The sequence below is a fragment of the Podarcis vaucheri genome, assembly GCF_965113315.1.
Source record: "Podarcis vaucheri genome assembly, chromosome: 7".
In the NCBI taxonomy this organism is placed as follows: Eukaryota; Metazoa; Chordata; class Lepidosauria; order Squamata; family Lacertidae; genus Podarcis; species Podarcis vaucheri.
This window is the reverse complement of record NC_138765.1, coordinates 41,298,933-41,314,910: the sequence shown is the minus strand read 5'-3', so window position 1 is coordinate 41,314,910 and position 15,978 is coordinate 41,298,933. Positions and strand designations below refer to the sequence as shown.

At 44.1% G+C, this 15,978-nt stretch overlaps 1 protein-coding gene across 4 annotated transcripts in view; it reads right to left on the bottom strand.

Annotated features, from left to right (window-relative positions):
• Positions 1-15,978, bottom strand: part of HYDIN (HYDIN axonemal central pair apparatus protein) — a 138,071-nt gene that overhangs the window by 93,812 nt on the left and 28,281 nt on the right. For all 4 annotated transcript variants that reach the window (XM_082232582.1, XM_082232585.1, XM_082232583.1 and 1 more), the window contains 6 exons: positions 13,997-14,096; positions 10,758-10,876; positions 10,162-10,385; positions 9,702-9,769; positions 6,857-7,092; positions 3,551-3,651 (listed from right to left, as the gene is read on the bottom strand). In XM_082232582.1, the coding sequence (XP_082088708.1) occupies positions 3,551-3,651; positions 6,857-7,092; positions 9,702-9,769; positions 10,162-10,385; positions 10,758-10,876; positions 13,997-14,096 (848 nt within the window). The remainder of the gene's footprint in view (positions 1-3,550; positions 3,652-6,856; positions 7,093-9,701; positions 9,770-10,161; positions 10,386-10,757; positions 10,877-13,996; positions 14,097-15,978) is intronic.

Sequence of the window (15,978 nt, the reverse complement as noted above, 5' to 3'; positions counted from 1 at the left end):
GGAAGGCTGGGACTCTATTTACTGGGAAAGTGTTGCATTATACTTATAGAAGCCTCCTGATAAATTTGCTTTTTAACACTCTTTATTTCGGTTTGCGGACATTCTGATTTGCTCCCTCTAGAGGGTAAACTAAAAGTTGCTACGCTTTGGGACAGTGGAATTTTCTTAGGAGAAGGCTCTTGTGGGAAACGACCTTGGGATATGAGTGGCCCAGCAGACGAGATAAGCACGAGAGCCAAGACAAGGCAATATCAACAACAGCTGCAGCAACACAAGAAAAGAGGCTCGATCTCAGGAATAACTTCTACAGTGACAACAGGACAAGAAAGAGGTACAGCAGTCTCCATGGATGCAGTATCGCAAGCCCTTCTTAAGATAAATCAATCCCTGGAGAATTTAACAAAGCAAACGGCAGAGAACACTAAGAAATTGACAGAGAACTCACAGAAATTGACAGACTTGACAGCAAGACTTGATTTGAATACAGAATCTATAAATAAGCTTACGCAAGAGAACTCTGCCACACGTCAAATTGCGGAGGAAGCCAGAACTATTGCTGGAGAGACTCAGGAAAAATTAGAACCGATTGCCAGGAAGGTCTATGACCACGATGCAACTCTGGCACTGTGGGAACTACAAAGAAAAGAAAGGAATCTGAAATTACGATCAATTCCAGAGGACGAAGGAGACAATCTCACGGACTTTTTAACGAAGGAGTTTGCTGATGCTTGGGAAGACTTAGAGGAAGACGAAATCAAAATCACAACGGCATTCAGACTGGGCAGAAGACAGAATAGAAAGGTACCGAGAGACTGCTTGATCACCTTGAGATCGAAGGAGGAAAGAGACAAAATATTAAGACTGCATTTTGAAAAGGCCTTACAAATTGGGAATTCACCGATACAGATCTTTAAAGATATCCCTAAACATATTCTGGACTTGAGAGCTTCTTATAAGGACCTGGTTTACCTGCTCAAGAAGAACAACATTCGTTTTAGGTGGGAATTTCCACAGGGACTGTCCTTTGACTATAGGGGGAAGAAGGTGAAAATAAAGACGACACAGGATAAAGACAGCTTCCTGCATAAAAATCAAGAAGATCTACAGAAAGGAACTGTAGACCCAATTGCTGAGCAAAGGAGTGTATTAGATATCTTGAACCTCTCATTTGGACAGAACCTTCCACCACCAACAGAGGAGGAACAACAATTGGGAGCAGTTGGAGGAATACCAGAAAAATAACAAGATGGCCCTGCAATTCCTTAGCTGGAATTGTAATGGGATGAACATGCCTTTGAAGAGACGACAAGTATTCCACATTTTGTACAGAGAACAACTGGACGTGATTTGTTTACAGGAAACTCACATAACCAGAGCCCACAGGAGACTGCTTATGAATAAAAAATTGGGACAAGAATTTATCTCGTCGGACAAAGTGAAAAAAAGAGGAGTTGTGATTTATGTAAAAGAGAAGTGGGCCCCAAAAATGATTTTTAAAGATGAAGAAGGAAGGTATTTAGCGGTGGAGATTCAAGCACAAGGAGAAAAATTTTTGATAATTGGGATTTATGCACCAAATGAAGGTAAAGCAGAATTCTTCAAAAAACTTCATGAAACCCTGATGGACTATTTGGAATATAACATGATAATCATGGGAGATATGAATGGTGTAGTTTCTACAAACATGGACAGGACACAAAGACTGATACTCACTAAAGAAGGGAGACTCCCGAAGACTTTTTTTGAAATGACTGAAAATATGGACTTAATAGACATTTGGAGAACAAGGAACCCTCTTGAAAGAGAGGGAACCTTTTTCTCCCAAGCAAAGATGACCTGGACCAGAATCGACCAAATCTGGATTACTAGTGGAATGGCTCCGAAGATTAAGAAGGTAGAAATCTGCCCAAAAACCTGCTCCGACCATAACGCCGTGAAGATGGAAATGAAACTTACAACAACTGGTCAGTTTAGATGGAGAATGAATGACACCCTGTTTCGAGATAGAGAGTTCCACTTGAAGGCCCAAAAAACTTTAAAGGACTATTTTGAAATCAATCTAAGGGGCGATGTGGAAAGAAGAGTGATCTGGGACGCAAGTAAAGCTGTGATGTGAGGGTTTTTGATTCAACAAAACTCAATAAAGAAGAGAAAGCAGAAGGAGAAAAGAGAAAAAATTTTGGAAAAGATAAAAGAAGGAGAGAAAAAATTAAGGTCAAAACCAAAGTCCCAGGAGATTTTGAGGGAGATTAAATTGTATCAAACACAATATATGGAATTGATGAACCAAGAGATAGAGTGGAAAATAAAGCAAATGAGACAAAAGACATTTGAGTCGGCAGACAAATGTGGCAAACTCTTGGCATGGCAACTCAAGAAAAGACAGAAATTAAATACAGTTTCAAGTTTGGAAGTGGATGGAAGGACCATATCTAAACCAAATGAGATAAGAAACTGTTTTGTGAGTTATTTCAAAAAACTTTATTCCCAAGGATTACAAAATGAAGAAGACATAGATAAATTCCTTAATAAACATGGATTACAAAAAATCTCTCCTCAAAGTAAGGTGGATCTAAACCAGAGAATAACAGAACAAGAGATAGAGGGTGCCATTCAGGACATGCCATGCCTAGCTATATCCACTCCCCTCACCTTGGGAGGGACTAGGTAATTAAGACTTTGTTTGCCTTCCAGTCTATCTGAGAAGCTCAGCATGTAAAGAGATCTGAGCTGGTTGCTCCAAGCTCAAGCCACATGGCTCCAACAGGCCATTGTTCTGTTCCTATACTAATAATTTAGGAACTTTCACCACTGTAACTAAGTCAGGTTTTACTGCCTGTGCAACTTTTTCTGAATGCTGTATAGAAAAGCATATGAACCTGGCCTTTGGAGAGTTTGTATGTTAACCATTTTTAACTCACCAAAAGTATGGTCTTTTTCTATGCTGGGGGAAGAGGGTACTATTTTGGAACTCATAAGGGCATGTTTTAAAGGTCTAACGGTCTATATGTCCACACTTTACTTTGCTGCAGTCTGAAGATGCATTTGGTTGGTAGCTTATCCTAATATATGAACAACTCAGATGCGGGGTCCTGGTGACATCATGCAGTACTGTACTGCTGACTTGTCCAAGCTATTGGCCTTGGAGGAGCTGCTCTAGCAGGGATCTTTTTGCCTTTCACTTTTCTGCTGAAAGAAAGCCAGGTTGTTTTCCTCAAGAGCCTGTTGGAATTTTTAGCACTGCCCATTTCTGTACATCCAGGGCTGACTTACCAGAGGCAGTGTGAAAGTGCTTTTTGAAACCAGGACTTAAAGTGCACAGAGGGAAGAGAAAGCAAAGAAATAAAGCAAGACAGAGGTGACAGGTCTTGCATTTTTCAGGTTGCTCTTACTGAAGCAGTCCTTCTTATGTTGCATCTTGCTGTACCCAGATACTCAAACAATGGAAATTATATTGTTGCAATACCCATCTCATTCAGAATTGGGACAAAGGATGGGGTTAGCACAACACACATGATTCCAGCAAAGACAGCAATCAAAGTAGCAATACCTCGCTGTGATTGGGAGAGCCAGTACATCTTCTCCACTCCCCTTCACATCCACTACTAGGGCTGTTTCATACGTCTTCACAGTGTTGGAACATAAGGTCACCTGCCATGGGAAAAGGAAGAAAGAATTCAGATTGCAGGAACAAGGTTCATAACCTTGTGATTGACCAGCCCAAATCCCAATCCCCCAAAGGCAGGCATGTACAGTGGTACCTCGCAAGACGAACGCCTCGCAAGACGGAAAACCCGCTAGACGAAAGGGTTTTCCGTTTTGGAGGCGCTTCGCAAGACGAATTTCCCTATGGGCTTGCTTCGCAAGACGACAGCCCATAGGGAAATATCCGGGACAGCGGGGAAGCGCAGCGCGTCTTCCCCACTGTCCTCGGACCTCCTCCGAAGCCGGGCGGTGGGGCGGGAACGCCTCCTCCCGCCGCCGCCGGGCTTCGGAATGATGCTCCGAAGCCGGGCGGCGGGGAGGGAGCACCTGCCCCCGCCGCCGGGCTTCAGAACGATGCTCCGAAGCCGGGCGGCGGGGCGGGAACACCTGCCCCCGCCGCCGGGCTTCGGAACGATGCTCCGAAGCCGGGCGGCGGGGAGGGAACACCTGCCCCCTCCGCCCGGCTTCGGAGCATCGTTCCGAAGCCGGGCAGCGGGGAGGGAACACCTTCTGAAGGCGGGTGGGGGGCGAAAGTCTTTGCTCCCCCCTGCCTGCCTGTCCCGGAGGGCTTTTGAAGGCAGGCGGGGGGGGGAGCAAAGACCTTCGCCCCCCGCCCGCCTTCAGAAGAGGTCCAGGACCTCTTCTGAAGGCTGGCGGGGGGCAAAAGTCTTTGTCCCCCCTGCCTGCCTTCCCAGGGGCTTTTAAATCGCCCCGGACAGCGGAGAAGTCCTCCGCTGTCCCGGGGCGATTTTAAAATGCCGCCCGCCAGCATTTTAAGATCGCCCAGACAGCGGAGAAGTCCTCCGCTGTCCCGGGGTTTTTTAAAATGCTGGGGGTGGGAAGAAAAGCCCTTGCCCCCCCCAGCCTTCAGAAGAGGTCCGGGGACAGACTGTCCCCGGACCTGGTCTGAAGGCGGTTTCCCTAGGAACGCATTAATTGATTTTCAATGCATTCCTATGGGAAACCGTGCATCGCAAGACGAAAAACTCGCAAGACGAAGAGACTTGCGGAACGAATTAATTTCGTCTTGCGAGGCACCACTGTAAAAACATATATAAGAAGAGTAGCCCTTGGATGTTGGGGCACAGAGAGATATAAAATAAACCAGAAAAAAGGGGTAAGGATTGCAACAAAATGTTTCTGATGCGACATGCCCTAACAATCTTCAAAGAACTGAGGGCCAGTTCTCACCCAGCACAAACCATGTCTCACCATTGTTTCTTTGATGCCTTCAGCAGCCAAAGGTGAAAGATCATCAAAGTGGGAGAAACAATGAAGCCAGCAGTGAATAGAAGAAACTCAGCATTACCTACTGATCATACTGGTGAGCATATAAAATGTATTTGGGTGAATTTTGGTTAGGGGAAGAGGTCTCTGAAAAGCTGATAATAAATAGAATTAAGTGGTCATGCCCAATTTTCTTTCTTGGCCACATCCATTTTACCATGTGGTCTTCAGAGGCTTGGAAATCTCCCCCTCAAATTTTTAGGAGCTGATTTTGCTCAACATATTTTGGGGCCTGTGGGCTCATTTGCAAAACAAAGAAACAGGCATGGGTACCATCACCACCACCCACAAACAAGCACACAAGACAACCTATTTTATTGACTACAATGAAATGCTTCTTTCAAGTTTAATTTTAGTGAGGGAAGTGTATCCTGTGGACACTAGGAAAAGTCTCAGCAGCTGCATGTGTGTCTGTGGGTGCCACACTGGTAACCCCTGATTTGGGAAGACAGGTGCACAGCAGAAATAAGCTGTAAAAGTTTGGTCACCTTAATGTGATACCTACCAGTTTGGTTTTTTTAAACAACCCTAACCTCCATGTGAGGGCACATACTTCCCTTGAATGAATGGGGATTAGTCACCCTGTGAGATGTGTGCTCTTAGCACTACTTAGCTTCCTAGCCATGTATAGCTTCCTAGCCAACTACCAGTATCTGCATGGAGTGTGAATGGGTGAGAGAACTGTGGAGTGTGAATGGGTGAGAGAACTGTGTCCTCTGATGATCCCATTATATGATGGCTATCCTCTGTGAACTGTCATCTCTGATTGATTGACTCAGGTTGATCCTATCTTCTCCCAACTATATTGTTCTATTAAAAGGGGGCAGTGAGTTCTCAGTGCTGAATAGGTAATAGATATGGAAATGTGAAAATCAGTAAGAGAGACACAACTTCTACCTTTGAGACCTAGAGTGCACTCAATCAACAGACTTATTATTAGTCTCCTTCTCCTATCCAGCCCCCTCTGTACTCACAGAGGCAACATGAACTATTTTTCTGCCCTCTTCCTGACCATCATTGGGGACCCAGGAAGCAAGATGTTGACACTGTCATTCCTTGTTCTTATCTTTGTTCACGTTTCTCTCTAAATGTCTGTAAACTCTGAATTCCTCAATAAAACTATTTTACGTCATAATTATAATTCTGTGCCGGGGTAAATTCATACTCAACCCTACTCACATTGCTACTGGGTTCCATGCTGTTAAGGGTCTTGCACCTCCCCCAATTAAAGCAAGTTCTTTTGAAAGGAGTGTTGGACAGACACATCTTAAATATTGGCGACCTGGTTACTTCAATTGTAAGAAGAGCAAGACAGTGGCAGCTTTATGAGGAAAGATTTTTGTGCTCCTTAAAATGGAGGTCCCAAGTAACCCCAGCTTTTGCCCCCCAAGCCATGAGGGGTGATGCAACCTTAATACAGTGATGGGAGAGAAAAAGGAGTTTAACACAAATGAGGGCAAAGATGGCAGGAGAGACATTCTGTAAAGAGCATTATTATGTGGCCTCAAACAGCACGGAGCAGAGTTTGAACGTGCATTATTTTCGCAGGAGGAAAAGACAGAAAAGGCCAAGTCCTGAAGAGAGGAGTTGGCAGCCCTTTGGATATAGGAAAGGAATTCTCTCTCTTTTCATTTGAGGTCACTGGCCAGTTTCTCCAAGCTTTTCCACTGTGAACAGTATGAACATTACTGTAACTTAAATTGACTTTCAAGTGAGTGGTTCTGCAACTCAGTAATTGCCTCATAGCTTAGTGAGCCTTTATAATACAATCTATCCTCAGCACAAGTCCTATAATCAATTTGCTGTACTTCAGGAGCCACCTGCTCCTCACTGAGGACAAACAGCAGCATAAGTGGCACTGTACCTGGATGTCCATGAGTCCTTGTGAGCGGATGGTGCCTCGGTTGGGAGTGATGGTAAATTCTTTGGGCTTTGCCCCTCCACTGCGTGCCTTTCTCCACGTTGGCCTTGAGATGTCAGAGGCTTGATGCTCACTCATGACACTTGGCTCCCCAGTGCCATCTCCTGGGACATGAAGGTTAAAGGTCATGGGCACCAAAGAGGTGTTGATGAGGCAGCAGGACAGGGTGTGAGGGAAACCTGCAAGATAATGTTTTCACCCAACAGGAATTGAGAAGAAGCTCCATGAAGGCACTGAAAGTGACCCAAAAGGACACTCATTTGGACTCCTCCACACAGTCAATTTTTTCTTTTAGGAAAATAAAACGGCCCACACAGCAAGCGCACAGGCCCAAGTCATATAGCAACAGTCCCTCCTCAATGTGTAGAAACAACTCTTCACCTAGAGGTATAGGTGTTCTGAAGGAATAACCATACATGGTTTGCAAGGAGAGTGGGGTTCCTAAATGACACTCCAAGCCATATGCTAGAAAGGAAGGCAATCCTCCATCCACTTCTCAAGGCTAATTTCCAATCTACACAGTTGTCAATCTAAAAGTAACTCCCAAGCCCATATATGATAGTGAGTCAAGATCTGCTCAGGAGAAGTTCAATGAAATCCTTAGCAAGGCGTTCTAGAACCTAGAAGCAGCCAGTGATAAGGTCCTCTCTTGAGTTCCTGCCAAATGTGCTTCAGAGGTTGGTGGGACAGAGCAAAAGGCTCCTGAGGGTCTTAAAAGCTGGGCAAGTTCAAGTGGGAGAAAAGGAGACATAATTTTTATATGCACTGGGAAACAAAATAAATTGTGTGACTCATTTTATTGCGCTATTCACTTTAGTGTGGTGATCTGGAAAAGAACCTGCAGTATCTCCAAGATATGTCTGTATTTGCAAATGAGAGCACCCCGCTCGACTTTGGAATGCCCTCCCCACTCAAAGCTTTTTCTTTTAAAATACATCACATACTTCCACTACAGAAGGAACTCAGAGCAGGTCCTTTATCAAAGATCTTAAGACAAGGGAAGAGGAACTCCACCATGTATTTGGGTCTCAAGCTTTCTAAGGTTTTAAAAGGGCCAGCACTCAGAATCGGGCTCGGAAGCAAAGAAGCAGCCAATGCAGTTCTTTCAAAATTGATTCAATGAACCTACCTGGCTATACCAGTCAAAATTCTGGGATTTGAGTTCTACACTAATGGAAGCTTCCAAGTCATCTTTAATGAAGCCTCATATATAAAGCCATTACAAATGATCCAGACATGAGGTTATCAATGTATTGATCACCATGACCAAGGTATTCCTGTCTGGCTACAACATTCTGAACCAGCTGGAATTTCCAAGCACACTTCAAAGGCAGCTCTCTAGGTAGTCCAGCCAGCAGCCAAGGCATCAAAAAGGACTCGACTGGATTTTTATTTTTAATTTATTCATAAAAAACAAAGAGGTGAGAGCTAAAATGAAATGGTGTTGAGCGCTGGAAAATGTGCAGAAAAAGTAATGAGTTCTCTTGAATAACAGGAATATGGGGCAGGATGGGGCAGGTTATGGTGGATATCAAGCACCAATTACGCCTTCAGCCACACCACTATTGATTTCACATTTAAACGTCAGATTGTCTTTAATGAGGCTGGGACAGAGGAGCCAGGATCAACACTGGAATGGAAATTATCTGAAACAGCGAGTTAAGAATATATTGGGGAAGATAAGTTTGCAGCAGGAAGAGGGAAACAAATACAAGCCTACAAGGAGAACAGGGGGGTTGAATAGCAACATCAGCAATAGGAACATAACAAGGGGATCAAACCAAGAGTCCACCTAGTCCAGCCACAGTGGTCAGGCAGATACCTCTGGAAGTCCATAAGATGGAAAGACAGTTGTCCTTTCCTAATTGATTTGATGGTTTTTAGAGCTGGAACCCCCAAGGTTCAGAGGCAGTCCATTTAGCTATCATATTAAACGGTTTTGAAAGACATTAATTGGTCTTTTTTATTATTCAAAGCCAGTGACCATCATTTGTTCTTGCAATAATGAATTCCATAAGGAAATTATGCATTGCATGAAATGGTACTTTATTTGGTCTTTCCTGAAACTAATCCCAGTCAACCCTAATCCTTCCTAAAGATTATCTGTTATATTTGTTTGTTTGTTTGTTTGTTTGTTTGTATTTCCCTAGCTCTTGGTTCTTCACCACCCCCATCTCCTTGACTTTTGTTAGGCTCTCTTAGAACAGCTTCCACCTCTTTCTTCAAAACCCACCTTAAAACTCACTTTGCAATCACCATTTCCTGGAGAAGAACCAATGCCTCACCTTGAGCACACTCTCAGCTGCCCTTACCTAGCCCTCCCCACCCTATTATTTCTACTCCTGCCTTATGCATGCTCTAAGGCTGGTACTCCCTACAGTAGGTGGCCATGCAGGCTAGGGCTGATGGGAGTACTGGTCCAAAACAGCTGGAAGGCCACAAAGGTTGGCGAAGGCTACTCTAAGTCATCTAGGTATGAAGGGACAAACCCATCATGATTTCCATGCACTGCTCTTTGTGAGCACCTGGGTGGTGGCCCTTAGTAGGAAACAGAACACTAGAGTATTAGATGGATGTCAGTCTGATTGAGCAACACATTTATTATGGCCTTAAAGCCAGTCTAGCCTACAAGTAGGATTCACAACTGGCCTTGTTTTTAAAGAAATCTAACTAATAATTATAATTTATTATTATACAACTATAACTATAACTACAACTACTACTACTACTACTACTACTACTACTACAACAACAACAAACCACAAATAGTGAAATAGTGCAAACTTACCAAAGGAGACATCCCCAAAATCGAGGGATGGGACATTGAAATGAAATGTCGGTCCAATGACGCAGCCCCTGAAAGGGAAAACAGAGACTCCTTTGTAACAGGACTCAGAGAAAAGTCACCTTTAGTTGAAGTAGTTAGCAGAACTTTTAGGGCCAAAGGCTCCCACCCTGCCTCTGCAACACAGAAGTATGGTTGTCAGGGGACCAAGGGAGAGAGTTATGCTTGAACTGTTGTGGAATACAGAATCTAACGTCAGATGCATTTGGATATACATGCACACACACTCATCTGTGTCCCAGACTACAGCTCAAGACAGCAGTAGAGAACTGGAACCTCCACTGTCTGCATAACCTCCTTCTTGAGTTATGAATATGATGGACATCAGGAAGCGGGTTGTCAGTATAGCTTTGTGTGTCTGTATCTCTACAAAAAACTCATTGCCATAGTTTCTCCAGCTTACCTAATCACTAAGATCACGGGCTGGGGAGATCCATTGACAATGAATTTGAACTCTTCAAAGAATTGTCCCAGGATAGTACAGCTGAAGGTGACCCGAATGGCCTGGTGGCCTCCTGGCTCAATTATTCCTTCACTGGGCTGAAATGTGAAATGGGCACCCAGGGCCGTGGATGGCAATATCAGGCTGAAGATGGCATCAATAGCTCCTTTGTTAGAAAGGATGGCCTGCAGCAAGGGAGGGGAGAAGATGAAAACAATCTAATTCTCAAAGAAGCAACTCATTTACATTTCTGTTAAAACTGGTGCTGCTGTCTCCAACTTCCATTCTATTGTTACCGTCATCACAGATGTCTAGATTACATAATCCTTGGCTAGGAATGTGGGAGGTTGGCTTCTATGAACCAGAGGTAGATAAGAGTGTTGGACTTTAGACCGGGAGATCTGAGTTCAAAACCTCACTCAGCTATGACTCTGACTGGATGGCCTTGGATACCCTGTTTCTCTTAGCCTAAGTGACCTCAAAGGATAAAACAGTGTGAATGCCCTAAGCTCATGGAAGGAAGGCAGAGCACAGCTCTGATGAAGAACAGGACTCACCTCATAACTGTGGGCTGAGCCAACAAAAATTTTCCCAACATCCAGCTGGTCAAAGTTGAAAAGCAGCTTGGGGGCCATGGCCTCTCCTTTGATGCGCAGAGGGAGCCGGGTCTCTCGCCCTGAGAAGATGAGACTCTACCTTTAGGATATGAACTCAAAAGATACTGAGTGGAAGGAAGCACTAAAGCAAAAAAGTGAAACTGGACTGACAGAAATAGTTGAAATAACAGCTAGGGTCTTGTCTGACCATCAGGACTGTTTTGCACAAGTTGTAATTTCAAAGTTACATCAATTTTTGAAAATGTAATGTTGGGATATTCTAATCAATGCATCAAACTCAAGAGAAATGGTGCAGAGAGGACTAAAACTCAGAAGCAGGTCCATACTTTGAGCACCTGAGTAGACAGATATATAGCCAGAAAGCCAACTCAAGCAAGGCAAGTTCTGACTTACTTGGAGTCCTGGATCCATCATGTTGCCTATACCTTCAGTGTTACTACATACTCTAATGTTACTACTTTGGTTTGAGCCCAACACACTAGGAGGAAGAGCTCTGCTCAAAAGGCAAAGCTCCTGGTTAATAATAACTGAGTCTTTCTGGTGGGCTTTCCAGGGAAGTATCACTCCCCCTGGGCTTTAGATGAAAGTATATATACTTTATAGAAGAAGAAAAAACCCACTGTGTAAGTGGATGCTTTAATTTGTAGTCTGTGTGGCACATCCATTTGTTGAATCCTCTGCTTTAGCCCTTAAAAAGTTCTCTCTCTCATCACTGCATGGGGTTTGCTTGGCAACAACCACACATGGTAATTAGCACAAATGTGTACTAACACACTGCATTTGTGTCTGGCAGCTAAAACGGCTGTCCCTGTTTTGCTTCCAGCCAAGGGAGTTGTTTTAATTCTTTCCTCCTTATAATTCCATATTGTGGGACTGTCACAGATTTACAGGGTTAGGCCTGCAAATGATCCATGGGAAGGGACAGCGGTGATGGCATAGGTATGTCAGGGAGAAGCCAAAGTCCAGAGCAGCAAATAAAAATAAGAGCAGCCAGGGGCAAGAACATAGTCATGGTCATATGGGGTGGTCAGGTTCCGAAAGGCAACAGTCTAGAAGAGTGAGGTGCAGCATGGGAATTTCTAGAGCAGTTACTCCCTCAGGAGGGACAGTTATATAAGCCTGTCAGTCAAGTTCCTATTGGCTCCCAAGATCACTTGGTCCAGCTAGGCAGATCAATAGTTCCTTCTGCCTGACAGCTGTCCTGGCAGCACAGAAGGGCAGATGCCAGGGCCTCGTGTTGCCACATCCCCTGCAAGACAGAAACAAAGTACAAGGCAAGGAACCCGTATTCCTTACATTAGGTCCCTTCATTTCTGCATATCCTTCTGTTCTGATTTTTTTGTTATCCTCTCTAGTTTTCTAGTGACTTCCTGTGTTCCAACTCTCTTCCCCTATTCTGTATCTTTGTACATTTTCTCTCATAGCTTCTTATTTACGGAATACATTACTAGCCCACATTAATTCATTCAATTGAATATTTTTCTTTTTAAATAATAGGATGTTGAGGTTCCTTTATTTCAGCTGGCCTATTTCTAATTACAGTTGGCTTTCATGCACTCAAGTTCTTAGTTTTGTTTCTAATATTTTGTTGTCAAAATAAGGTTGTCAACCTCTATTGTGATGCATGTTCTTATAGCACCTAAAGTTAGTTTAAGCACTTCAAAAATTATTTTTACTACTGTTGTTATTAAAGCTGAAGAAAATTGTGTAGTTTTCTGCTGTACTTGTATTTGAAGTGCTATCCATCCTTCCAGATGTTTTTACCACTGAAGCTAAGCAGGCTAGCTCTGATCAGCAGCTGGGTAGGACACTGCCTGAAAATCAGTCTGCTCCCACTCCCATGTATGTCACCCTGGGTTCCAAGATGCAAGAAAGGCAGAATATAAACCATACTAAAAAGAAAAAGACCCAGTTAAGGCTGTTCCCTTAACTGTCCCACCAACCTTGGTCTGCCATCAGCCAGTCCCCACCTGTCTGCTTTCGTACATCTGTTCTGGGGGCTGCTGGCACTGGCTGTCAGCTTTTTCCTCCTCAATCTTTGTGTTGTCATTAAGTAGAGAGGAGGAATGGGGGAAAACTTGAATTAGTTGGCTCTGCCTGTCTTTGGCTCTAGCTCCACTTTCTACTGGCCTCTCTGCCTTCCACCAGCCACCACTGATTAGACCTTCCCAGTCCTATACTGGGGATCAGCAGTCAAGTTCTTCAAGGAATAGCTAGCAAGTTGTCAACAAATATAAATTTCTTTTCCCCTCTCCATGGAATCCTGGTGGATCAATGTGGCTTATTGTGAGTGGCTGATCATAATACCATTTCTATGTGCTCTTGCAAAGCCCACAAGGATATGGTTGTTTTCTTGAAAGATTACAAAGTACCACAGAAGTGGACTTAAGGTATTTTCCCTATCAACTGTTTCTCTACTCCAAATATGTCCTCCTCCCAGCAATATTTTTCCCTCCAATTGCATTTAATACCCATGTTCAGTGTTCCAAATGTTTGTGGTGCGAACATCTGAAACAACGTGGAGAGAAACTAAGTTTGGGTGAGATGATATGGAGCAAAAAAGTGGCTGTGGAGAAAGGGTTACACACTCCTTCCCTCCCCCAACCATTCCTCCATTCAAGATTTCCACACACAGAGAGAGGGGAATGTGTCAGGAGCTGCTATGGCTGTGCTGGAGATAAGCACCTCCTTCTGCTGCTGCCTGGGCCGGGGAAGTGGCAGGAGCAATGCTACCCTGGTCCCAGCCTCTGGCCAGGTTGGGGGTGGCCAAACATGGAAGGAGCGAGGGAGGAATGGAGGAAAGATTCACATGGCCCTTCTACCCACACACACACTCACTAGCAGCACAATTTCCATGCCCCCTTGGGCCTGCACCCTTGGCAGGGGCCAGCCTCACCAATAGCTAGGTATGCTCCTGTCCAGAGCCTGCAACAACACACTGCATTTCTGCAAAGGGCAAACAAACATGCCCAGGGCTGGTTTCTTTCCTCTTGTCAAGCAGAGCAGAATAGAACATGTGCTTCAGACTGTGCTAAGCATCTCCCAATCAAGCTGGCAGGCATCTGATGTAACTGGGAGGCCTACTATCTCAGGCTCACCAGAGTGCGAGACCAGACTTCAGGAATTCTGAAAGCACCTACTGTATCCCATAATGACAGTGTGAGGTGGGAATATCATACCTGAGATATCACAGTATACAGTTCGGTGATAAACCCCAGCTTCTTGTGGCCTGAAGATTACACTGATTTCGGTTGTGGAATTGGGCCAAACTTCTCCCTCCTAAAGATGGAAGGGAAGTGATATGTGAGGTCATTCAAAAACGTTTTAAGCACCGCCCTTCCAGCCCTGCCTTCTCAACATAAGCAGGTCTAAAGAATCCTTTCATCCTGGGGAGCTGGAAGTGCAGCATTTGCTGGACTGTCTTCTATGGCCAAAGATTCCAACAAGATCCAGCAAGGCAATTTCCCAACCCAAAATTAGGGGCACCTGGGGCCTCTAAAAAGTCCCCTTCCCCTTGCTAAGCTCTCCCATACCATCTTTACTCAGTTTCACACATTCAAGTCTCATCCTCCCTACTTCTGTCTGTGCATTGAGCTCCACTAGCTTAATAGGACCTCCATCTTCAAAAACAGTGTCCCTCCAAGTGGCAGGTGCCAGCAACAAATATGTGTTTGTGGATATTTGCTTTATGCTCTGCTTGTAAGCTTTCCAGAGGCATTTGACAGGCCTCCATTGGAAACAGAATTCTGGAGTAGGTGACACAAAGGCAGAAGTGGGGGCTGAGCCCCTAATGCTAAATGACCCAATGGAGCACCTCACTTTTTCCTCCAAGATATCTGAAGCACCCCTAAGAGCCCAACCCTTCCTTCAAGGAAGAAGATACCACCTTCTTACCCAAGCAGGTTCTTTAATTGCTCTGTTGACTAACCAACCAGTCCTCAATGGAGCAGCACTATCCTTTTCCAAGACTTGGGCATTATGGTCTTGACAGTGACCTTTTGAGCCACTGAAACAACACACCTGACTCATGCTCAGTGTGTCATCCAGCAACTCTCTCTGCTAAACCTTTTGCAGTAATCTTTGGCTGCCTTCCTTCCATTTTATATTTGTACCTTTCTTTTTTTTAACCGTATGTATGTAACACTTTACATTGAAAATTAGGAAGCTGTCATACACATAGTCAGCCCTCTGGTCCATCTAGCTCAGTATTGTCTACTATTATAATAATTAAATTAAATTAAATTAAATTAAATTAAATTAAATTTGTATACTCCCCTACATCCGTAGATCCCAGGGCAGTTCACAACATAAAATTACAATATAAAACACACACAATACATAATGAAAATAAGAACAAAAACAGAACAAAAATCCCCCTCCCAGTCTACACTGACTGGCAGCAACTCTACAGGGTTTCAGTCAGAGGGCATATTGTATTGTTGACAAATCTGAAGATCATAGTTGCTACTCCCACGTCAAATATGACTAAGGCACCAGAACAGGAACACTGAACTCTGTGTATCACAGGATATGGCTTTCCAATCAAATGTTGGTCTGATTATTACTTTACCTTGCTTTCTTTCAAACCTCATACAATAAAGTCACACAGACCTCTGACAGAAGCCTAGCAGAGGTCAAGGTATATTGGTTGGATCAAGTGCTTAGAACTTTATCCACAAAATCCATTAAGTTATCAAAAAAGACCTGGTATGGCTTGTTTTTTATAAAAACATATTGATTATCAGAACTAATGCTATTTTCCTCTTACTGCTTACAACCAAACACATGAGCTAGTTTGTCCGCACATGGGCTGGGAAGCAGAGGTGTATAGCTATGTGTGCTGGATGGTCAGTGCACATAAATGAGTGGGCATTTCATTTCAGGGGTCTTGCAGCTCTTACCAAGAGCCTGCAAAATAACAGCCCACATTGAAGGGTCAGTGAGCAGGACAGATTCAGATAGGTTGGCTGCATAGCCCTCATTTCATGCCACAATCAGCAAGACCAAGGATGCCCTTACAGATGGAGCTAGCTTACCAGGCTCCTTCCTACCTGACCTCTCAGAGATTCGGATGCAGCCCAATAAGGTTGTAAGAATTGCATCACTGGAATTGCTGTTTGTTCCCAGCATCCTGTTCTCAAGATGAATTTTACTCTATGAC